Source organism: Cetorhinus maximus, chromosome 17 (genome assembly GCF_964194155.1).
Source record: "Cetorhinus maximus chromosome 17, sCetMax3.hap1.1, whole genome shotgun sequence".
Taxonomy (NCBI): Eukaryota; Metazoa; Chordata; class Chondrichthyes; order Lamniformes; family Cetorhinidae; genus Cetorhinus; species Cetorhinus maximus.
In genome coordinates, this window is record NC_135895.1 from 19,458,362 (window position 1) to 19,483,866 (window position 25,505).

The 25,505-nt window shown below is 40.9% G+C and overlaps 1 protein-coding gene across 2 annotated transcripts in view; it reads left to right on the forward strand.

Moving 5' to 3' along the window:
• fnbp1l (formin binding protein 1-like) overlaps window positions 1–25,505 on the forward strand; it is a 159,731-nt gene that overhangs the window by 64,877 nt on the left and 69,349 nt on the right. For both annotated transcript variants that reach the window (XM_078560801.1, XM_078560800.1), the window contains exon 2: window positions 20,985–21,100. In XM_078560801.1, the coding sequence (XP_078416927.1) occupies window positions 20,985–21,100 (116 nt within the window). The remainder of the gene's footprint in view (window positions 1–20,984; window positions 21,101–25,505) is intronic.

Here is a 25,505-nt window from a genome sequence, read left to right on the forward strand (position 1 = left end):
AAGCAAAATTAATAAATTTTTCCAGGTCCCGACGAGAGCATGAAGCAGCACCGAAGTAATCATCGATGTACCGGAGAAAGAGTTGTGGGAGGGGGCCGTAGTAGGACTGGAACAAGGAATGTTCCACATACCCCATTAGGAGACAGGCATAGCTGGGGCCCATGTGGGTACCCATAGCGACACCTTTTATTTGGAGGAAGTGAGGAGTTAAAGGAGAAATTGTTCAGTGTGAGAACAAGTTCAGCCACCACCAAACACATCTTCCCTTCACCCCCCCCTTGGCGGCATTCCGTAGGGATCGTTCCCTCCGGGACACCCTGGTCCACTCCTCCGTCACCCCCTACTCCTCAACCCCCACCTATGGCACCTCCCCATGCCCACGCAGAAGATGCAACACCTGCCCCTTCACTTCCTCTCTCCTCACCGTCCAAGGGCCCAAACACTCCTTTCAAGTGAAGCAGCATTTCCCCTAACTTAGTCAACTGCATTCGTTGCTCCCAATGCGGTCTCCTCTACATTGGAGAGCCCAAACGCAAACTGGGCGACCGCTTTGCAGAACACCTGTGGTCTGTCCGCAAGAAAGACCCAAACCTCCCTGTCGCTTGCCATTTGAACACTCCACCCTGTTCTCTTGCCCGCATGTCTGTCCTTGGCTTGCTGCATTGTCCCAGTGAAGCCCAACGCAAACTGGAGGAACAGCACCTCATCTTCCGACTAGGCACTTTACAGCCTTCCGGGCTGAATATTGAATTCAACAACTTTAGATCTTAAACTCCCCCTCCCCCCATCCCCACCCCGTTTCTTCCCCCTCCCCTTTTTTTTCCCAATAATTTATATAGATTCTTCTTTTCCCACCTATTTCCATTATTTTTAAATCTACTTTGTTAGTCTTTCCACCCCACCCCCACTAGAGCTGTACCTTGAGTATCCTGCCATCCATTCTTAATTAGCACTTTTCTTAGATAATATCACCACCTTCAACACCTCTTTGATCCTTTTGTCTGTGACATCTTTTGATTATCTGCTCCTATCACTGCTTGCTTATCCTTACAACCACCCCGCCCTCAACTTCTCTCTCCCCCCGCCCCCCACCTTAAACCAGCTTATATTTCACCTCTCTCCTAACTATACTTCAGTTCTGCCGAAGGGTCATGAGGACTCGAAACGTCAACTGTTTTCTTCTCCACTGATGCTGCCAGACCTGCTGAGTTTTTCCAGGTAATTCAATTATATTTAAACCCATTGCAATATCATTGTTCTATCACAATAAGGAACTCTGGTGCAGAATTTATCCAGCATTTATAAAAACATTTCTGCTGAACGTACATTGCTATGGGTTGGGTATGATGGTGGTGGGTAGGCTCCTTTTCAGACTAGTTGGTTTGTTTTGCTGATATGCAGTTTTCTTCAGGCCATAAGATAAAAGCATACCCATGAGCTGTCAGTGGAATCAGTAATTTAGACTATTCAGTTAATTACAGAGCAGTTTGTGGTTGTGATTTTCTTTGTAGTCAGTCTGTGGGGATGATTTAGATGTCCTTGTGCATCATGACGAAGAGAATTGGTGAGTTGAATTTTTATATCTGAAATATTGCCTTAGTAAAATGAAGTAATAAACCACACATAGCTGTTACAGAATTGTTACATAATAATATTTTGCAACTTGTGATCAGCATAAAAACTTAAAAATACAAACACACAAACTAGGAGCAGGAGTAGGCCCCTCGAGCCTGCTGTGCCATTCAATAAGATCATGGCTGATTTGATTGTAACCTTAACTCCATATTCCTGCCTACCCCTGATAACCTTTCACCCCCTTGCTTGTCAAGAATCTAGCTACCTCTGCCTTAAAAATATTCAAAGACTCTGTCTACTTTCACCACCTTTTGAGTAAGTATTCAAAAGACTTACGACCATCAGAGAAAAAAATTCTCATCTCTGCCTTTTAAACAATGGCCCCTAGTTCTAGATTCTCCCACAAGAGGAAACATCTTTTCCACATCCAACCTGTCGCCACCCCTCAGGATCTTATATGTTTCAATCAAGTTGCCACTTACTTCTAAACTCCAGTGGGTACATGCCTATCCTCATCAGATAACTCTCTCATTCCAGATATTAGTGTAGTAAACCTTTTCTGAACTGCTTCCAACACATTTACATCCATCCTTTAATAAGGAGACCAATACTGTACACAGTACTCCAGATGTGGTCTCACTAATACCCTGTATAACTGTTGCATAACCTTCCTACTTTTGTATTCTGTTCCCCTCGTAATAAATAATGTATCATTATCATTAAATCAATCAATAAAAATGTAATTACTTAGTGGGTTTTGCATGTTTTAGCACTTTTTATCAAGCAGAATGAACACTAGCATCACCTGCAGAAACATTGATGATGGACTTGGAAAGTCTATTTCTTTCTTGTTTGCAGACAATTTTAAAAGGAACTTGCATTTGTGTACTGCCTTGTGTCTTTTGAAAAGATCCCAAAGTGCTTAACATGCATTTACATTGTGCAATCATTGTTGTTACTTGGGTCAGTGTAGTAACTATTTTGAGAAAAGCAGTATCTTGCAAGCAACAGAGACGAATGATTTGTAAATGCATTTTTTGGCTTGTTATTCAATTGGTTGAGAGAAGAATGTTGGCCAGTAAGAGGCATTAATCACTGGTTGTTCTTCACATAGTTCAATAATCTCCACCTGAAGCACTAGATCAGGTAGACAGACTCTGTTTTACATCTCATGCAAATAATGCCACATTTGACAGTCTACCATACTCTGAGTATTGCAATGGAATGTTGTTTAAATTTTAATTTCCTAGTGATAGCTGTGAATGTAGTTATACCTTTTCTCTGCAATACCATGGAACCCCTTTTCCCACTCTCCCCACCAACCGGAACCACCTCCCTAATGCTCCCACACCCATCAGTTCATCTCTTGAAAGCTCTCTCATTCTGCAACCACAAACACCTGTACAATCACACCACAAGACCATCCTGTCCACACCAACACAGCATTCTTAGATGCTGGAAGTCCCCACGCATGTCCTGCACACTGTCATCCCTTTGCCTGCTTAGACAATCCTCCCAATAGTATTAAAACCAAATTGTACATCCACCTCCCTTCCCCTTTTTGTGTTCTGCTATCTGCCTGCAATTTGGACCAAAATGTCTGCTGTCTTAGTCTGGTAGGGCACAAAGTTCACAATATGGCTAAACATTATTATTATAAAACTTATTATAAAATGCCATTGTAAAAATCGGAATAACATTCAGGTATCTCTGCTATGACATAAAACATTGAAGCCGCTCAAGCAAGTTGTTTGTAGTGGTTCTCAAACAATTAACATTGTACATGATCTGGGAACTATGGAAATATTTTTCTATATTTCAAATAGTTTATCAGCTGAATGATTAGAGTTATCATAATGGGAGCTGCTGTTTTAATTTCTCTTTAATCCACATTACTTCAACCCCCTTGACCCTATCTTACCTTTCAAATAGCCATGGGCATAATGGCCTGATACTTGCTTGGGTTGTGGGGCATGGTGGTGTGGTGGAGTCACTGTGTTTGCTGGGGGTGGACCTGGAAATGCTGGAATTCTACAGCAGGACATCTACCTTCCTTAACCGAGTTTTTCCACCCACAGTGGTTGACAGGGCCCTCAACCGTGTCTGGCCCATCTCCCGTGCATCCGCCCTCACACCTTCCTCTCCCTCCCAGAAACATGATAGGGTCCCCCTTGTCCTCACTTATCACCCTGCCAGCCTCCACATTCAAAGGATCATCCTCCGCAATTTCCGCCAACTCCAGCATGATGCCACCACCAAACACATCTTCCCTTCACCCCTCCTGGCAGCATTCCGCAGGGATTGTTCCCTCCGGGACACCCTGGTCCACTCCTCCATCACCCCCTACACCTCAACCCTCTCCCACGGCACCTTCCCATACAACCGCAGAAGGTGCAACACCTGCCCCTTTACTTCCCATCTCCTCACCGTCCAAGGGCCCAAACACTCCTTTCAAGTGAAGCAACATTTCATTTGCACTTCCCTCAATTTGGTCTACTGCATTCGTCGCTCCCAATGCGGTTTTCTCTACATTGGAGAGACCAAACGCAGACTGGGTGACCACTTTGCAGAACACCTTTGGTCTGTCTGCAAGCATGACCCAGACCTCCCTGTCGCTTGCTATTTCAACACTCCGCCCTGCTCTCATGCCCACATGTCTGTCCTTGGCCTGCTGCATTGCTCCAGTGAAGCTCAATGCAAACTGGAGGAACAGCACCTCATCTTCCGACTAGGCACTTTACAGCCTTCCAGACTGAATATTGAGTTCAACAATTTTATATCATGAACTCTCTCCTCCATCCCCACCCCCTTTTCTGATTTTCCCCCCTTTTCTTTTTCCAATAATTTATATAGATTTTCCTTTTCCCACCTATTTCCATTATTTTTAAATGTATTTCCATCCATTGTTTTACCTCTACTTTTAGCCTTTTTCGATTCCTTCACCCCACTCCAGCCCCCCACTAGGGCTATCTGTACATTGCTTGTCCTGTTTTCTACCCTTAATTAGCACATTCCTTAGATAATAACACCTCTTTGTCCTTTTGTCTATGACATCTTTTGGCTATCTCCACCTATCACTGGCCCTCCATCCAGCTCTACTTCTCCCACCCCCCCCCTTAAACCAGCTTATATTTCACCTCTCTTCTATTTTACTTAGTTCTGTTGAAGAGTCATACGGACTCGAAACGTTAACTGTGTTCCTCTCCGCAGATGCTGCCAGACCTGCTGAGTTTTTCCAGGTATTTTTATTTTTATTTTTGTTTAGGACATCTACCTTTTTTCCTTTAAACCCTGTTATCTGTCCTATAGCATTGAGCTCACTGCCAGGGTAATGGGAATGGAGACTCATTTGAATGTTATAGTTATATCTCCAGGACTGGTTATTTGGTTCCTCAAACCTGCTGCGGTTAAAATGGAAGGGAACACACTGGGGCCAGATTTCACAAGTTTATCAGTTTAATCCCACCCTAACCCATTCTTGCATGACATGTGAGAGTTAATATGACCCTTAATTATGTTTTAAAAAAGATTAAAACAAACTTGTTCATGTTGAAATGCAATATAGCAGTGGCATATCAGATTTATTAAAGTCTGTAACTTGTTTTTACAGTTCTTGGAATATGTTATTATTTGATACTAATTCTCTAAATAAATTTCTAATGCTGAATTTGAGAATATAATTGACCATGGACTATCCAAATTTTTGGAGGCTGGAATAGAAAGCTCAGAAGATAATCCAACGCACAGGTTGATCTAAGTGGACATTGAAGTGTCAGCTTATGTTAGCGGTGACAGTAAGTTAATAAAATGATAAGGTGTCATAATGTGATCTTCTCCGATGAATTATTATACAAATATTCATTGTGGTGAAATGCTGTGACAGTAATTTGTCTTTAACAATTAGCTTTATCTTGTTACCTAAAAGGTGCAGTCTGTTTATTTTGCCTATCCCATTGTCCTTATTTAATTATTTCATCAAATTTCAAAGGCATATGAACAAATACTTTGGTGATGGAGGATAACGGTTCCTGTTCAATTTGCTGGCACCAGTTAATAGTGAAACAACTTTTTTGCACCTGACTTCTCTTTAACTAAACATTTAGTATTTGTCCAATGCTGTAAATAGTGAATGGGCACTTGGAGAATAACTACATAAAAATATTTTAAATATTGTATTTAATTATATTTTAGCTGGTTTAGCTGTTTTACATTATGAAAATTGATTTTTATTTACGACCCCGGTAAGGAATCTAAAAGCAGATGAATTAATTCTGAACTGACCCATTAAAAACTTCATTCTGTAGTCAAGACTGTATTGCCAATCTTATTTCTGTCAACATTCTAAATCTGCATGGAACACTGGCAATGGTTCAGTCATAGAGGACTTTTAAAGGAAGCCTGTAAATCAGCTCAGTTGAATATGTTGAGTGAGTGGCAACAGTCCTGTTCCAGATTTTTGTAGAAACTTTGTGTTGGCAGTAGACCAAGACAGCAGAGCTGGAATCTACTGGATAGCGGTGTTATTGTTCTCCTGTTTTATAGATGGAATCTTTTATATTATTTTGTCCCTTGGCTTCTGACCAAATATATCTTAAGGGGCAGATGTTAGCTGAAAATAGTTGAAGTAATTGTGATGGATCTAATTTTATTAATGGCCTAGCTGCTGACATACTACAATTAAAAAGGGGGAGAAATCTGAGACCTTCCCTGTACCTCCTTGTGACGAGTCATGGTATGGGTATAATTGTTCTCTTTTGCCACTCTTCCCCCCCACCCCACTCCACCCCACGCGTGCACACAATTTGGGTTATTGTCTTATTCCCCTACAAAGGAAAGAAATTTTGTTGGGCATTTTTATTTACCTTAATACTTGGATATAAATTGATTTTCAGAACTTTTTTTTCTACAAGCTATACATTGAATATAATTGAAATGTATTTTTTAAGTACCATTATTTTTAAAAGCCTTATGTGGACAGGGTCTGCTGTGACTTGAATCCGAAACAAATTCTGCTCGTGTAATGGTTGCGTGCCAGACATGCTGTGGTTTGTAACAGTAGCTGGGCGTAGCATCAAACTGATCCACCGGAAATTAATCTGCTTCAAAATTTGAAGTTTGAAAGTCAGTGTATGCCTGATGTGACTTACTTGAGTGGAAGGCTGCGTCATGCACCTACTATTTTTGTTACTATACATGAGAGAGAATGTACTATCATTAGTACTACGATTCCATTTTAGAAAACATTAGTTTGTTTCCCAACACCAGCTGATGCTTCATCCTGAGCCATTTTTCTTGGCAGTTTTTGTCAGTGGTGGTTTACCTTTGTCTTCCACACTCAGGAGCAAGGTGAGGAGGCTGGTCCCAAGTCTACCTCATCTGGAAAGGGAAATGAACCTGTGCTATTATTCTGAACTACATGTTAGAAGTTTATTCTAAGTGGCGGTATATGAACATCAGGTTCAATTTAGTATTTAGTGGTAGCACTGCTTGTAGCTACTCCTACCAGGAGATCTGCTGTCATGGTATGTCACATTTTTTTGTTTTGGCGTCAACTTCCCACGCCCACTGTAGCTCGCCTGCAACCGCTCTGTGAATCTGTCATCCAACTACGCCTAGGTCGATCCTTCTTTCTGCTGTCCTCCACTTTGCCCTCTAGAAAAGATCTCTGTAATCGTTCAGCTCTGATCAAATGGCTGAAATACTGATATTGTTTTTTTTTGTATGTCACTTTATAGAGTTCTTTTTGCTCTTGCAATTTCAAGCACCTCTTCATTTGTCTTATGGTCTGTATCTGGAATTTTAAGCGCATGTCATAGCATCCACATTTCAAAGGTCTCTATTTTCTTCCACAAATCTTTACTTATTGACCAAGTTTCTGAAGTATACAGGAAAGTGGATAGAATGTAGCCATCTTTTATGATTTTTTTTTTTCTTGTAACAAGCTTTAGTTTACTTGTTGACCCATACTTCATCTTCATGAAATTATTTCTGGCTATCTCTATCCTTCTGACTTTGGCATTGCATCTAGCATCTTCTGTTACAATTTGTCCTAACTGGACAAACTTATCAATTTGTTCCAGTGTGACACCATCCACTTCAATCTTCATTATAGTTTCTTTTAATATATTCCTTCTAACACCCATTGTTTTTTAAAATCTTTTTGATGTTCCACTGGGCATTTTTGTGCTCAATTTGAGGCCTTTTAACATCTTCGGACGCCTATGTTTTTGAATGGTTCAAACCAAATCCTGAACACTCACTTGATGTAGTCTTATACTTGCTATGTAGGAAATTACTGAGTTTTTAATTGCTGAATGTGAAGCACTTAATTTGAGATTCTATATCTTATTAAGAATACAGTCGCCAGGCTGAAAGCTTAGTTAGACTGGATTTTGTAATGAATTAGGGAAAATTTAAGGGAACAGCTGTATTTATTTATTTAGCGAATGCCAATTTCCAAAGCCAAGTGATAGCCTCCTTAGTTGCTGAGTTTAAGGTGATTAGTCCGCCACTTAGTCTGTGGAGGGGGTCCTCCTCAGTAATGTGCAGCACTGTTTGTGCCTTTCCACAATTGCTTACGGAATTTGTACTGAGGCCCCAGAGGTGGAGGTTGGCTGCACAAATCCTAATTATAAAATGTAGGGTAATTTTTATTTTTGCTGCCTGGGTAGTAATCTGGTTGAACACCTTGCCCAGTTGCCTGATTTTTAATTCCACTGATTTCAGTGACTGGTCCTATAACAGGTGGATAATTTGCTTCACCAGAATACTGTCCAAAGTAGTGAAGACGAAAATCTACCCACTTGATACTACAGGTCTAATGTCCAAAATCCGGCACCCTTGGGACTCCCAGATTTTGGATTACATGCCATTAGATTGAAGGGGCGGATGTATGTTTTCTGTTGTCATGTAACTTTATCTAAAAGAATGCAGGACTGCGACATATCCATGAATTCATTAAAGTAGCAATGCTAGGGGCTTGCTGCTGCTCAGCGCATCTCACACTAGCTCCAGTGATCCTTTCACTGGGACTTAGTGAAAATAAATACAGTAAGAGATCCCAGTTTGGTTGGAAGGAAGTAATGGACCCAACTCAGTTTACAGGAGGGTTGTTTACAAACGTTACCGAAAAAGCCTGCTAATATATTGGAAATCAGTGCACAGAGCATGTATTGCAGCTCTATCGCTCTGACTCAGAGTTCCCCGGGGCTCCAGATCCTTAACAGAGAATCCCCGACCACACCACAGGCAGCTTTGTGATGGAGAATAGGGAGGGTTGCAATGGATTCTGGCCCTGTGCATGCACAGCTCTCGCTGATTTTGTCCTCTGTGATCAGTCCAAGAATGACCTCTTCATTCTTGCGCTTACTCTGTTCTGGGACAGCGCCCAGATCTCGCGAGAGGAAAATGTCTGAGTTTCAGACATTTCCGGTTTTCTGAACAGCTGGATTTTGGATGATATACGTAGATAACTGAAGAAACTGACCCAGTGATTGAGGTGTTTTTCATTACATCTCTGTGCAAAGCACAGTGAATGTTTTCCTTTTGAATAAATGCAAGTAGTTTCATTGGTGCTGTGTTTATTTTCTGTTTTGATTTCCATAGTCATAGAGGTCTACAGCGCAGAAAAAGGCTCTTCGGCCCATCGAGTCTGCACCGGTCAAACAAGTGCCTAACTACTCCAATCCCATTTTTCAGCACTAGGCCCATAGCCTTGTATGCCATGGCATCGCAAGTGCGCATCCAAATACTTCTTAAATGTTATGAGGGTTCCTGCCTCTACCATCCTTTCAGGCAGTGAGTTCCAGATTCCCACCACCCTCTGGGTGAAAAAATTCTTCCTCACATCCCCACTAAACCTCCTGTCCCTTACCTTAAATATATGCCCCCTGGCTATTGATCCCTCCACCAAGGGGAAAAGCTCCTTCCTGTCTACCCTATGTATGCCCCTCAATCATGTCCCCCTTCAATCTCCTGTGCTCCAGGGAAAATAACCCCAGTCCATCCAATCTCTCCTCATAACTAAAACTCTCCAGCCCAGGCAACATCCTGGTAAATCTCCTCTCTAGTGCAATCATATCCTTCCTATAATACGGATTCCAGAACTGCACGCAATATTCTAACTGTGGCCTAACCAGCGTTTTATACCATTCCAGCATAACCTCCCTGCTCTTATATTCTATGCCTCGGCTATTAAAGGCAAGCATCCCATATGCCTTTTTAACCACCTTATCTACCTGTCCTGCTACCTTAAGGGACCGGTGGACATGCACACCAAGGTCCGTCTGATCCTCGGTACTTCCCAGGGCCCTACCATTCATCATGTATTCCTTGTTTGTCCTGCCCAAGTGCATCACCTCACACTTATCTGGATTAAATTTGCCACTGATCTGACCAGCCCGTCTATATCCTCCTGTACACAGACATCCAGTCACAAAAACACCCCTCGACCATCACCCTCTGCTTCCTGCCACTCAGCCAATTCTGGATCCAATTTGCCAAATTGCCTTGGATCCCATGGGCTCTTACCTTCATTATCAGTCTCCCATGCGGGACCTTATCAAAAGCCTTGCTGAAGTCCAAGTAGGCTACGTCAAATGCATTGCCCTCATCTACACACCTGGTTACCTCTTCGAAAAATTCAATCAAGTTGGTCAGACGTGACCTCCCCTCAACAAAACCATGCTGACTGTCCTTGGTCCCTGCCCCTCCAAGTGTAGATTAATTCTGTCCCTCAGAATTGCTTCCAATAGTTTCCCCACCACTGAGGTTAGACTGACTGGCCTGTGGTTCCCTGGTTTATCCCTTCCTCCCTTCTTGAATAACGGCACCACATTGGCTGCCGTCCAGCCCTCTGGCACCTCTTCTGTGGCCAGAGAGGCATTGAAAATTATTGCCAGCGCCCCTGCTATCTTCTCCCTTGCCTCACTCGACAGCCTGGGATACATTTCATCTGGGCCTGGAGATTTATCTACTTTTAAGCCTGCCAGACCACTTAGGACCTCCTTCCTTTCTATGCTAACTTCTTTAATTATATCACAGTCTGTCTGCCTGATTTCCATACTCACGTTGTCCCTCTCACTTGTGAACACCGACTCATTTAGTACTCGTTTAGAACCCTACCTACATCTTCGGATTCCACACAAATTACCAGTATGGTCTTTAATGGGCCCTACTCTTTCCCTAGTTATCCTCTTACTCTTAATGTACTTTTAATGGTGGTTGTTGAAGACTTTATGCTGGTAATTTGTTGAATGGATCACTGTGCTTGGCTATGCAAATTTAAAGTTTGAAGATAGCACTGATGAAATTTCTAAAGATAACCAGTTAATTTTGCAGTCTAGTATTTTGGTCAGTGGTTAGGCATGTTTACATTGCATGTTAAAACCTGCCCATCTTGAGAGCAGTTCCATGGATTTAGCTGCTGATGACTTGCATTCCTGTTTACTTCCCAATGTAGTATGACTCAAATAATTTGTGCATTAACAGTTGAAGGAGCATTGAAACTTTGGGCTATTTGGGACCTACAGGTGTCTAAAATATGCCAAGTATTTTTTGGGTGCAAATTCAAGCCTAGGATGTTTAAAGAGCTGACTGTCTAAAATTTGTTTGAGAAATGGGGAGGCTATCTTACATTGATCACAATCAATCTGACTTGAGTCGTATGGTAAACTCGATCATTCTTCTGCAATGGATAAATGGAACTGAAAGTAGTTTCCAGACCTGCAATATATTATGCTCTATGTTGCTACTCTTCATTATATAACCAGAACAATTCTCCACGTATCGTGTAGCAAATTGTACCATTAAATAGGATCAGCTGTACTTAATGACATGAGTACATATTCAACTATTAAAATTATTGTATTTTGTTGCAGAAAATTGGATTTTTGTACACTCCACTGGTAGTTTCTAAAGAATTTCGAGATCAAGAGCACTCAGTAACTATCAGGGATGAAATGACCTGTGAAATACCTTACAATAGCACTGCAGGTTAATAAGTAATATTTGCAGTCACTGTTAACAGGCTGTCTTTGTTTTGTTTGCTGTTTTTTTGTACTGAATCACTAAGACACAGTTTCTGTAATTGCCCCCTCCCAAGTTTGTGCTTGGTCAGTATGAGGGTGGATCAGCTGAGTCATTTCCATTAATGAACTTCAGTCAGATGTTGGAGTGGAAAGTGAGGCCACCAAACAGCCGATGTGTTTGTGTACTTTATAACCACTCTGCTTGATAGAAGTTTTTTGTAATAGTTGAGTGTATATCTAAAATATTTGACACCTTAATCAGGGCTCTTAAACAATTGCTGTGTAATGTGATATTACTGATGCAACACATTTGAAAAAGTATTTTGCATGTGCCACCTGGTGCTTCTTACTGGAACTTGAAGCTGTTTGAGTATTTGGGTGCAGATGGGTATAAAACCTACACTGAAATTGGCTTTCTGTTGTTAATGCTTGCTGTTTCTTGAATGGGGTCCCTCTTGACAAGTGAGAAAGTAGTACCATCCCAGTCCCCACAACTGTACCCTTTTGGCTTAAATTTATGGTAGTGGATGCATTGGGGAATGCATTAAATATATAAAAGATATTCAATGATTGGAATTGGGAATAATTACAAAAAAGTGTTGCAGTGACCAAGCAAGAAATTTGTGTTGGTAATCAACAACATCTAGGTGCAGCGCACTGCTGCATAATGTAGAACACCTGCGAGGTGATTGTCTACCTAGTGTCTCAGTGGAATGCGTGTCCATTTGTCTCCCAGCAGAACCAACAATAGAGAATAAGAGTAGAAATTTGGCTTCAGGTGAATAACTTCGCATTTCAACTTGCAAAGGAAGCCTGTGAAATTCCACAGTGGCACCTTGAGTTGCATACATACAGTGCATTGGCTATTCTCTGAGCTCCTGTAGCTGCCCTCCACATCTCTTGTTATGCTGTTGTTTCAGTGTCCATGTGCTCTTCCATGACTTATGTACTGTAGCTGCATGGTTGTTGATGCCTTTGGCTAATTTTGTAAATCTCTGAAGCTTGAAGCTACCAGATCTTATAGAAATATGGAGCACACAATGAGGCCATTTGACCCATCCTGTCTGCACGAGTTCTTTCATAGTTATCGAGTTAGTCTCACTTCCCATGGCCCTGCATGTTTTACTTTTGAAGTAGCCATTCAGTTACCTTTTGAAAGTTTCTGTTGAATCTGCATTTTCGCCCTTTCCCCAGATCATAACCATTCTCTAATTCTTTCCCCATAGCTCTCCACTCTGCTTATTTTTATGGATTGCATTAAATCTGTGTTCTCTGGTATGACCCTCCTTGCCAGTGGAAACAGTTTCTCCCTGTGTACTGTAACTAAACTCTTCATAACCTTGCAAGTTCTATTTGGTGACCCCTTAATCTTCTCAGGAGAACAGTCCCAGTTTCTCTAATCTGTCCACATACCTAAAGTTTCTCATTGCTCATGCCATTCTAGTAAATCTCCCTGGTGGCCCCTCTTAAGGCCTTGACATCCTTCCTTTGGTGTAGTGTCCAGAATTCGACACACTGCTCCACCTGAGGCCCATAAAGGTTTAGCATTACTTCTCAGCTTTTTTGCTATGGCTGCATAAAGCCAAGAATCCAGCATACTTTTTGAAAAGCCTTATTAACTTGCCCTGCCACCTTCAGAGATTTGTTTGTGAATTGCCAGGTGCCCCTGTTCTTGCAGCATCTTTCAAAATTGTTCCATTTGGTTTCTATTGCCTCTAATTCTTCTTTCCTAAAATGCATCACTTCACACTTCTCTGCATTAAATTTCCTTTTATGGTACAGATTGCATCAGTACATTTGCTTTTCATTAAATAGAAATAAGTACCAGCCCAGAAAATTAGTTACAATTATAATTTTTCCCTAGATCTAAATTGGATTTGTTTCAAATGTTGAAAGTTGATTAACATTTGGTTGAATTTATTTGGAAAATTAAATGATCCCAAGTTTTGCATTTGCCTTGGAACCTGTGTAATAGATTAAAGCAGAAATGAACACTTGCTGTTGTGAAAAAGGAATTTCTGTAAGTGTTTTTACATATTTTACCCACCACTACATAAACATGAAAGGGAACCTGTAAAACACCTTTTAGCTAAATATGAGGAAGAGAAAAATATTTTCAGCATGTCTTGGTATTTCACTCACTTGTGTTGTAAAGTTCTTTTGTTTCATTTAGCTTGGGGAACTGAATATTAATCTCCCCTATGGCTGTTATCCATTTTTGGATAAGTGTTTTATAGCAGTGGTTTTCACCGTTCCACATTTTGCTATTCATACTATAGGGAAACAACTGTGTGAAGTAGTTCTAAATTGAATGTACTCTTAGGCGTTTTAAACCTTTATACATAACTTTCATTGGTGCTCTGCATTTTCTATTATACTTTTGAGGGTGGTAACCATGGATATTTGTTGTACTGTGGTGATGAAGCTGACAGTTATGGATGGGATTATGATGTAAAATTATATTCCAGTAACTGTCCCAGTACAACCAGCTAAATGTACTGTACGTTTATTGCTTAGTTCATTACAGCATGCCTCTAGTATGGAGATATTACTGTTTATGGAACTTAACTGGAAGAAGTTTAAGAAATTGTTACAGCTTGCCTCAAGGTTGGAGCAATACACAGTAGTGCGTCACTGGTAATAGAGAACAATTGTGTTTTATCTGGAGTGCAGAGCAAAATGCTTCAGAAAAATCTGCAAGAAAAATGTTTAGTGTATAAAGCGCCTTCCATTTATTGCATCCAAAAAGAAAAACCATTTTAATTCTGAAAGATCAAATTCTAGTTTAAAATTATAAAATGGTAGTTCAGTCACTGGTCAGTCTGTCAAGTATCTCTTCTCTCCAGCATCTTCCGGGAAAGGTGGAAAGGTTAGTTGCATGGCTTATTATTATTAATTTTTTTATTCTTTCATGGGATGTGGGCATTACCAGCAAGGCCAGCATTTGTTGCCCATCCCTAATTGCCCTTGAACTGAGTGGCTTGCTAGGCCATTTCAGAGGGCAGTTAAGAGTCAACCACATCGCTGTTGGTCTGGAGTCACATGTAGGCCAGGCCAGTTAAGGATGGCACTAAAGGACATTATAGAACCAGATGGGTTTTTACAACAATCGATAATAGTTTCATGGTCACCATTACTGAGACTAGCTTTATAATTCTAGATTTATCAATTGAATTTAAATTCCACCATCTGCCATGATCCCAGATCATTGGGCTGGGCCCCAGGATTACTAGGCTAGTGATATTACCACTGTGCTATCATCTCCCCCATTATTGGGCTTAGCAGTGTTGTCCCTAAACTAAGGTGGATTGTCTAGGCAGATGCATGAAGAGAAGTCCTGAGGATAACATGCTTGTAGAATTGCACCCCAACATGAGCCCTTGGCCTCAGGTAGGGCAATTAATCGGTGTGTGACATCATAGCGGGGTTTAGCAGAAGTTAGCTATAACAAAGACATATATTGTGACTTTGATACCGATGGCACCTAAGAACGCAGGAGGACATGAAGGGATTTGGTTGAGTCGCTAACAGGAAGTTGTAGATTTGCAATAACAGTTAAATCCAGTTTGGACTTCAGCGTGCCAAGAGTTCCAGGTGGTGGGCTATCATTTGTCAGATATAGTTTAAGACAAAAACAAACAGGGCTGAGCTTTCTCATGGATTTCTATTTTCCAAAGGCTTTTCCAATGTTACTGCTTATTGACCTCCTCAAGAATGTGATTGCCAAGAGGAGGGGCAGATGTTTGTAATTAAATGTTTGTGCCATTATATGGAATAGAGATAGACAAGAAACACAAGCGGCAGTGGTTTCACTGCTTGCAAGAAGGGAAATGACTACTTAGCACAGGATGGTGTCATCAGAGATTTCCACTACTCAGAACATCTACCAGGTCTTTGATAAACAAGTGAACAAGTTGATCCTTAGCATACTTCCTTGAAGGAACCTCTGCATAGCTGTTATAATGAAACACCACTTAGAGGATACAATACTAGGTCATTGTAAGGAAGCCACTAGTTAAACAGTACAATAGAAAAACCACAGAAGCTGGCTTTAGTTTATCTAAAAATAAGAGGCCATTTAGGACCAGGATGAGGAGGAATTTCTTCAGTCAGAGGGTGGTGAATCTTTGGAATTCTCTACCCCACAGGGCTGTGAAAGCTCAGTCATTGAACATGCCCAAGACTGAGATCAATAGATTCCTAGATGCCAATGACAACAAGGGATACGGGGATGGTGCGGGAAGATGGCATTGAGGTAGAAGATCTGCCATGATTTAGTTTAATGGCAGAGCAGGCTCAAAGGACAAATGGCCTACTCCTCCTGTGTTCCTAGTTTCTTACGGGGAGGATGTCATAAATCTATCTCGTACTCTAGAAATGTTGAAGGCCATCACTTAATTTCATGTATAGGGGCTCTGGAACATACCATTTTTGCATTTGCTTCCTGTGATTCCTTTCTGACTTAATCAATGTGGCCCCCTGCTGGCTGACCAAAGCATGGGGTAGAAATTGCTTTGGGGTTGGACTGTCCCATTCTTTCTAATTGAAGAAGATAACATGGATACAGATGGTAAAGCAAGGAGTTAAGATAAATTTACAGAATTCACACTGACATTTTTCTCAAATATAGTTTATTCATAAAATCTTGGAAAAGTACATTATATTACAGTTCAAATTTGATTTTGCATAAAGTGAAATACTTCATTTCTTTCAATACTGCATGTGGCACTCTGAGGTGCCTTAGTACACTTAAAGTTACAAGTTATATTTACAATATACATTTGATGTCAAACATTCTCTGGCCCGTACAGCCTGAGGAGTTTTTCATAGTTTCCAGCCCCAATGTGTACTATAGTGGGAGGGTATTTTACAGGATCAACATTTGCTTAGTGCTAACAATCACCTCTGAATCAGAAGTTCCCAATTTCAAACCCACACTGGAGTTTAGAGCACATGATCTGAAGTGATACTTGAGATTGTACCAAGGCAATGCTGTCCTGTTTAAAGTGCTGTTTTTTAGATGACCCATCTGCTCTCCCTATGGTGCTATTTGAAGAGCAGAGAAGTTTTCCGGTGTCCTGGCTAACATTTATCTCTCAACCACCAGCATTTTTCTTTCAAATGAACTGGTTATCTGCAGTGTTCCCTTTTAAAGTGTTGTTGCTTGTGCGATTCACTTCTTTTAGTACATAATCCATTTAAATTATTTCGTGCAGCTGCACACACCTTTGTCCCAAAACCAAGCCTGCGCGGTACCTTTCAGACTACTGTGCACTTGCGCAGCTGAACAGGAGCATTTGGCTGTTGCATTTTCCTACAATGCAATAATGATTAAACTTTAAAAATACTTCATTGACTCTGAGACATGTTGAGACATTCCAAAGACATAAAACTTGCTATATAAATCTAAAATCTTTCTTATTGATCTCAATCATAATTGTGGGATGAAAGGACTATGTATTAAACTGAAGAAGGACAGACTCAACCTAGAACTGGGAAAATATTGAGTAGTGTGGGCCGTTTCTTGCAAAATATACAACACGACTCACTCAAACTGCACAACACAACCCTGTATTAATAAATGGAAAGGGTAGGTAAATACCAATGAGAGAACACACCATCAATAGATCTCTAAATAGCTTCAATAAAGCTCTCCAGAAAAAGTGATGCATACAACAAAAATTTCCTGGAGAGGTTGGATTGATTTGTGCGTGACCCTGTCTGGATGTATGGCCTCACCCATGCTTACTTTGAACCTGAAGTATGTGAAATCCAAGTGCATGTGTGTACAAATAGGCTATCAGTGTTCCTTTTGCAAATGCCATTTTGGGTGTATACACCCATGCTGTGGTACGTGTGAAAACTTTTTCATTTTTAGACTATTTATTGTTTAAAATATTTGTCAGTTTCCTGTTTAAATGTGTAATCTGTTTGTAATTAGTTTCTCGCTTGAAAAGTGGGGTAAATGACCCTAAAAAAGTGGGGTAAATGACCCTAAATCACTGACGTTGAAGGTAACAGCTTCTCCCTGATGTGCTTTAAAAAAAAGATCCTTTATGGTGACAGTCTTCTAGTCAAAGATTCCTGATCTGCGTTTTGCCACGGAACTTTTTGTCTGAAAGTCTTCTAGAAAATACATTTTTTGATGAGCCTTTTGTTTTGTGGTTTGATGAATTAAAAGATTTTTTATTCTAGTATAACAGCAATAACTAGGCAATTTTGTAAGCTACATATTTTGAATAGTTTTTCTGAAAAGCTAAAGGAATTATTTCAATGTAAATTGTTCTCCAGCAGCGCTCTGATCATATTAGCCACTGAAGTCCAAGTACATTGCGTGGTGGTATAAAAAGGAAGTAATTAAATTCATTGCTTCCTTCACAACTGAAAACAAAATTCTTGAGACTCCGGTGTTCAAAATTAAATGGGGAAAAATGTTAATGGCCAAAGCCCTGACCCACCCCTAATTTTTCCACACAACAATTAGCACTAACTTACATTGTGCTGTTGTATGTGATTAATATAAGAGCTTGATGCTTTAAATATTCCAGCTTAAAACTTGTTCAAATGGACAATTAATAACCTTCAGCTTAAATATAGTTGCATTATTTTCTAGCAAAATGAGTTTTACATTTTGACTCACCATCTCCCTCAGAGAAAGCAGGCGGGTGGACCTGTAAAAACAGGGTGCTCTGCCAGCCCTCCGGCCCCCCAACCCAGATTTTGAGCGGTGGGGGAGGCGTCGGGTGGGATGCCCATCTGTGGCCCAATTGAGACCCTTAATTAGGCCATTAATGGCCACTTAAGAACCTCATCCTGCTGCTGCTCAGATTTAATGGGTGGTGGGCGGGGCTGGTGTCTAACGCGCAGCCTGACAGACGAAGGGAAGAGTGTGGGGGGTGTCTCCTTTCTGGATCTCTAGTGCTAAATAGAATGCATTCTACTGAAAGCTGGCTTGAGATTTTATTGTGGGAGTTATTCCTGGTGCCCTAGCTAATATTTATCCCTCAGTCAACATAATAAAAAACAGATGACTGGCCATTACCATATTGCTATTTGTGGGGGCTTGCTGTGCGCAAATTTGCTGCCATGTTTCCTGCACTACAACAAGTACTTCCTAAGTACTTCATTAACTGTAAAGTACTTTGGAACCTCTGTTAGTTATGAAAGATGCTATATAAATGCAAGTCTGTCTTTGTATTCTTAAAGTTTTTTTTTGTTTGCACATTTGAAGCTATCTTCCCTGTTAATTTTTAATTTTTCAGTAGGCAGGTAGTGGGTGACTGGTAAGAACTGTTCAAAGCCATTTTTTTTACGGCCATTTGGAAAAATTTAATTTTTGTGGTTCATATTGAAGTAATTTTATAGATTTTAGTTACATGCACATCTGTTTCTCTTATAGTAAACATAAATAGTTGCAAAGGATGTTGGAAAATTCAGTTGGCACTGACTGAAAAATGTCACAAGTGGATCTATTGCTCTGTATCTTTAACTGACCTAGCAGAATTTACCTTTTGCATACATCCCTTTCTTGCCAGCTGGAATAAAAAGGTGAAGAATAAACATTAGCTAATCCAGGCACTGTGAACAGTGTTTTGTGGTTTCTGAATTTGAAATGACTGAGTCTTCTCTGGTGCCAGTAACTAAAAGTGCAATATTCATCAAGTAATCTTGGAGAAAGATGGTGTGTGCACCTTATTGATTGGTGTGGCAGGAATGTCTAAACTTAAAATGTGCTCCTGATTACTCCATACATAGTACTACTTTGTTTTTTAAAAAAAATCTCTGCCTTACTTCTATGGCTTCAGCAGAGCTGTGAGTATGTGCTGCCTGCCCTGTCAACCTAAGGCTTTGGCTCCTTTCAGATTGGATATCCCACATTCCCCCATTTCTTTTGCTTAGTACAGGATATGATTTTATTGTGGAGGAAAGCAATGCTAAGGACATAGGCCTGTTCCTCTAAGAAATAAACATTTTTCCTTTTGAAAATTGGATGCTGAATTTGAATCAAAATAAAGTTTGTCTTGTTTTAGCTTTAGGATCGATACAATTGAAATAGCAACTTTTCCAGTGTTTGTGTTTTTTCAGTTTCTAACCCTGACTCCCATTTGCAGACTAACATAATTTTCTTGGCTAAAATCTCTGATTCAATCCCGTTGGTCAATACTGTAATGTAGGCTTGATGTTGGTACTTCTTCAGAGAAATAATGTTTACGGTGATGATAAAATATTTTTAAGTAAGTTTCCCCCCCTTTTCCAATAGAACTGCCTCAAAGGTTGTGTCAAAAAAGACCCTTTAGAGCGATACATTTATATTTGATCAACTCTTAATCGCGAGACTTATTATTTTGTGTTTTATTCAGTCCCTAATGTTTTTTAAAAAAAAGGAAAAAAAAAGTTTGATTAATAGAGCTTTTTTAATGACTTTAAAAAAAAAATTCTTGATGGTAGTTTTGTTGGAGAGCTCCCAGACTTTGTAATGGTCTCTATTGTTGAGACATTTTTCTTTTTTTTTATTCTTTGGAATGTGGCCATCGCTGTTGCCCATCCCCAATTGCCCTTGAATTGAGTGGCTTTCAGAAGGCAGTTAGGAGTCGTCTGGAGTTCCATGTAGGTCAGACCGGGTAAACACGGCAGATTTCCTTCCCTAAAGAACATTAGTGAACCAGATAGGCTTTTTACAACAATCATTTATAGTTTTATGGTCACTGTTACTGCTACTAACTTTCAATTCCAGCTGCCATGGTGGGATTTGAACCCATGCTGCCAGAGCACTTGAGACTCTGGATTACTAGTCCATTACCACTATGCCACCATCTTCCCCTTAGATTTTGCTTGCCAGAATTATCAGGAGTTACTCTTTGAGTCAAAAGTCTGTTTTACTATGTATGATATTCACTAAAAACACTATGTATTTTAAACCAGTATAGAACTGACCACTGCCCTTGGGTTCTTGTTGATTGACCTACTCCATATGTTTGCAAATTGTCAATAGTTAGCACAAACTTTAGTGCATTATAATCTATAATGATATTGTACAATTTTTCATAGAAATTTGACATCAGCAGTGCTACCTTTCTCATTCTTCTGTATTCCTCTGTTACTTAGAGCAAAAGTGGGGTTAAATTTGTTACTGCTTAGCAGAAGATAGTATATTTTAGATACCGTTTATATTGAATTTGCTAGTGACAAGTGTGAATAATGTTAAATATGCACTTGTTGCTTCTTTGAACAATATTTTTTTTTCCCGGTTGTTCAAAAAATCTGAATTTTTGTTTTGATTCACCACATGATTTTTTTTCAAAGTTCATGTTTGGTAAAGCTAAGAGCATGTATAACTGTAATTTATTCATTTAGTAACTAATACCCCTTCCTTTCTTTCAGGATCAATTTGACAATATAGAGAAACACACACAGTGGGGAATTGACTTCTTGGAAAGATATACTAAATTTGTGAAAGAGAGACTAGACATAGAACAGAGCTACGCAAAACAGTTAAGGTAAGACTGTGCGCTTTAAAACCAAACAATTTTGTCACCCTTAGAAATATTTTGGCCTATATGGCTAAAGTAGCCTTCATAGACATTTGATGCTAGTAGTTTTAGTATTTTCAAAAATCAAGTTTTGCTTTTACAATTTTTTCTTTTGATCTATGGGGACAGTTTGATGGTGTGTGCTTTCTTTGTACAATTTTGCATGAAATCTTTTCAAAAGTACATTTCATAGGCTTGGATCAGCTGTACAAATCCAAAGAAGGCAAATCCATTAGATATGATGCTTCCTTATGAAAGTGTCAGCTTTAACCAAGAAAGAAAAATGATCAGGTTTGACATTGAGGTTAGCAGATGGGAACACATGATTGTGTCTGCAGAGCTGTTTAGACCGGTAGCTGGTAAGAATGGAGGATTATTATAACTATGCAGGAATGTGAATGATGGATACAAGATTGATTTTGTTAACAGTGTACAGTTCTAAGTGCAGATGCAAAAGAGACATTTTTATTCTCCACGTGGACACTTCCTTCTTCAGCCTGCCACACTGTTCCAGTGAAGCTTAATGCAAGTTTGAGGAACAGCACCTCATCTTTTGATTAGGCACTTTTTACAGCCTTCTGGACTCGATATTAAGCTCAACAACTTCGGCCCGTAAACTCTGCCCTCCCGCCCCCTGTGGTATAAGGGTATCTGGCATAGAAACGGTTAGTGTGGGACTGGGTACGGTACCACACACAATGTGATATAAGGAGCCAGAGTTCAGAGGTTCCTCTAGGTCTGCACAGAGACATGTGTAGAAGCCAGCATGGAGTTAGCTAGTAGCTTGGACTATGCTCTGCTTATATGTACATAGTTATGTATTACCAATGCACTTATTGTTAAAGCCTACAAGATTCAGAACCTCTTCATGAGACCTACCGAACAACATACAACATCTTACAACATGATGGTAGCTATCGGAAAAACTCAGAACCTCAGAAGCTGGAGCAGAAATTCAAAGTCTAGAGGATTAAAAGAGCAGCATTCTGACCTGACTGAAAACACCAGAAGCAAAAAGATAGTGAGATCCTGAGAGAAGCTCCAAGCAGAAAATAAAACTCCACTGTGCAGCAAAGGACTTCATCAGACCTTGTGGAGGTCCAGCTTCAATACCCAGAGTCAAAGGAGCTAACAGGCATGAGCTAAAATATTAAGCTCTGAGCCAGAACTAGTTTAAAAAACGTTTTCAGTCTTCAGAAGTCAGAGCAGCCCATTTTCTAAAGCACTGCGACAAGCCTTCGTTCCAAGTTGGTGCGGTACCACGTGGCAGCCGAGCTCATTGCAAATCTGAAAAAAAAACCAGCAGTTTAAAAGCCCAGCCAAAGCCAGGAAACTACTTTTAAAGACCCAAAAACCCATCGATAGTGCAGGGAAGGCCCAGAACAGTCAATTAAGAGAATCGTTGCAAAAAATTTAAACCAAGAAGTTGGGACCGCCATCACAGTGGACCCCACCAAAACCTGACCAGCGGGGGAGGACTCGGTGGGGAGGGGGGGGAATGCATACTGCAGCGCCATCTTGGATCCCCTTGAGGCATTTAAAGCTGTAACTACAAAAAATTCTAAATGACCATGGATCAGAAATTGACTTTGCCAGACCAATTTGGACTCATCTAAGGCCCAGGCCAAGCATGAAATTGGACTTTGTAGAAGCGATTCCTTAGATGTATGGTGGCTTCAGGCCTAAACAGAAGCTCAGTGAGTCCAATAGCCGGCAATACAATAGCTAGACAAGGAATCGGTGAATTCTCAGCTAAATTCAACGAAGTTTTAAAATCATTTGACACATTTTAATTTGAGAAACAACAAAATCCTAGAGAGCGCAGTTTAATAAACTTGTCCAACAACAGCCAGGAGAATCATCAACAAGCTGTTCAAATTGGCTGAAGCCTGTGACACAGTGACCTGAAATCAGCTTTTAAGGGACAGAACTGTTGTTGGAGTGGAGGATGATGCCCTTTCAGTCATGTTTCAGGCTAAGGAATATTTGGCCCTTGAAAAGGCCAATCTGCTTAAAACACAGATCCATCTTAAGGGCATAGCAAGCCATGGTACAGAGCAACCCCACGCCCAGATAGCAAAACAGCAAAGGAGCAAAGAAATTCCAGGCTAAGGGAAGCAATATCCTAGCTGACCACTAGAGAGTGGGTGACCATGCCAGCGCTGTGGAACCAAGTGACCCCACATCATGACCAATGTCCAGCAATCTCAGCAGTGTTTTAATTGCAACTGCCTGGCACACTTTGGAAAGCTACACACAGCTAAAACAACGGACAGAGCCTTTCAAGACGATTCATGAGATTGTGGTACCATACCAGAGAGGGAGACAACTATGCTTCTTGGATGAGGTAAAAGATCCTGGATTTTCATTCTGGAATGTGGACATCTCAGCGAATGGTCACCTCACCAACTTTAAATTGGATACAGGAGCCAGTGTTGCAGTCGTCTCGGATGAGGAACTGTGGCTGAGATGCCTCTGGCTATGAACAGCAGACGTACCACACTATAGGCCCAGAAGAATCCAACTTCTGATGATAGGGATGGTTCTGGAATCATTAAGTCATGTACGTCATCTGTAACCAGTCTTTTCCTTTTCTGAGTAGAGATGCCTGTGTTGCCTTGAATCACCTTAAAATGGCAGAAGATGTCAAAACAACCTCCTGTCATCAGTCACACACAACTGCAATGTCCCAAGAGATCCAACAGCAAGATACTCAAGTGGGACTTCAGCTCTGAATTGTCTTCACTCTTCGCAGAGCCGGTTTGTCCATTTTCTTTGCGGGTGCCAGAAGTTCCTCGGTCAGACCAGCCAACAACCCAGATGTTTACCATGATTCTTTGACTGGAAGTCGACCAAGAGGAGAATCACCACCAGCAGCAGCAAGATGAGCCCCAACCTCAGGCTCCAACAGTTGCTGTCACAATACCCCGACACACCACAGCACAGACGCTGCAGCCACCAACCAGTATACCCATTTGCCAGACGATGTTGGAACAGGGAAGCTACCATCAACTGACTGCAGCACACCTCCATTTGAGGCAAGGAGACACACCAAAGAGAACAACGGCATAGAAAAAGTCAAACTACAAGGTGAACCCATTGATGTGACACAGCCACACGCCAGGGGGAAACATCTTCAACTCCCACAAGGATCACGGTAGACCTCATGCAGAAAGAAACACTGGGTTCACATCAAGGACGAGCAGAGGGTACATGATCTCTCCAAAAGGAATGAGATAAGCCAGTGACCATTGAGCAGATTAGACGGGGAGTTGACGAGGAGCAGTTCAACTCCAAGGAGCGTGAAAAGAGAACTAAACAAAGATGACCAAGTGCCAGAAAAACAACCTACATTGCAACCTCAGAATTAGCAAGGTTTGCCCAGTTCAACTGAGCCTATCACTCCTCCAAATATTATAAGGACAAGATGTAGAAGAATTGTAAAGCCTCCATCCAGACTGCTTGAATCTGTAAACAGAGACTCTAGGTGAGAGAGAAGGCTAATTATAACAATATTAGGCAGGAACTGAGGAATCTAGACTGGAGACGGATGTTTGAGGGCAAATCAACAACTGACATGTGGGGGGGGGGGCTTTCAAACGTCAATTGATAAGAATTCAGGGCTGGCATGTTCCTGCTAGGATGAAGGATAAGTATGGCAAGTTTCAGGAACCTTGGATAACGAAGGATATTGTGAGATTAGTCAAAAAGAAAAGGGAAGCATTCGTAAGGGCTAGAAGGCTGGGAACAGATGAAGCCCATGGAGAATATAAAGAAAGTAGGAAGAAGCTTAAGCAAGGAGTCAGGAGGGCTAAAAGGGGTAATAAAAAGTCACTGGCAACCAGGATTAAGGAAAATCCCAAGGCCTTTTATACATATGTAAAAAGTAAGATGGTAGCCAGGGAAAGGGTAGGCCCACTCAGGGACAGAGGTGGGAATCTGTGTATGGAGCCAGAAGAAATGGGAGAGATACTAAATGAGCACTTCTCATCAGTATTCACCAAAGAGAAGGACTTAGCGGTCGATTTGTCTAGGGAAGAGTGTGTAGATAGCCTGGATCATGTTGAGATCAAAAAAGAGGAGGTGTTAGGTGTTTTAAAGAATATTAAGGTGGATAAGTCCCCAGGGCCAGATGGGATCTACCCCAGAGTACTGAGGGAGGCAAGGGAGGAGATTGCTGGGGCCTTGACAGAAATCTTTGTATCCTTACTGGCTATGGGTGAGGTCCCAGAGGACTGGAGAAAGGCCAATATTGTTCCATTGTTTAAGAAGGGTAGCAGGGATAATCCAGGAAATTACAGGCTGGTGAGCCTTATGTCAGTGGTAGGGAAATTATTAGAGAAGATTCTTCGCGACAGGATTTACTACCATT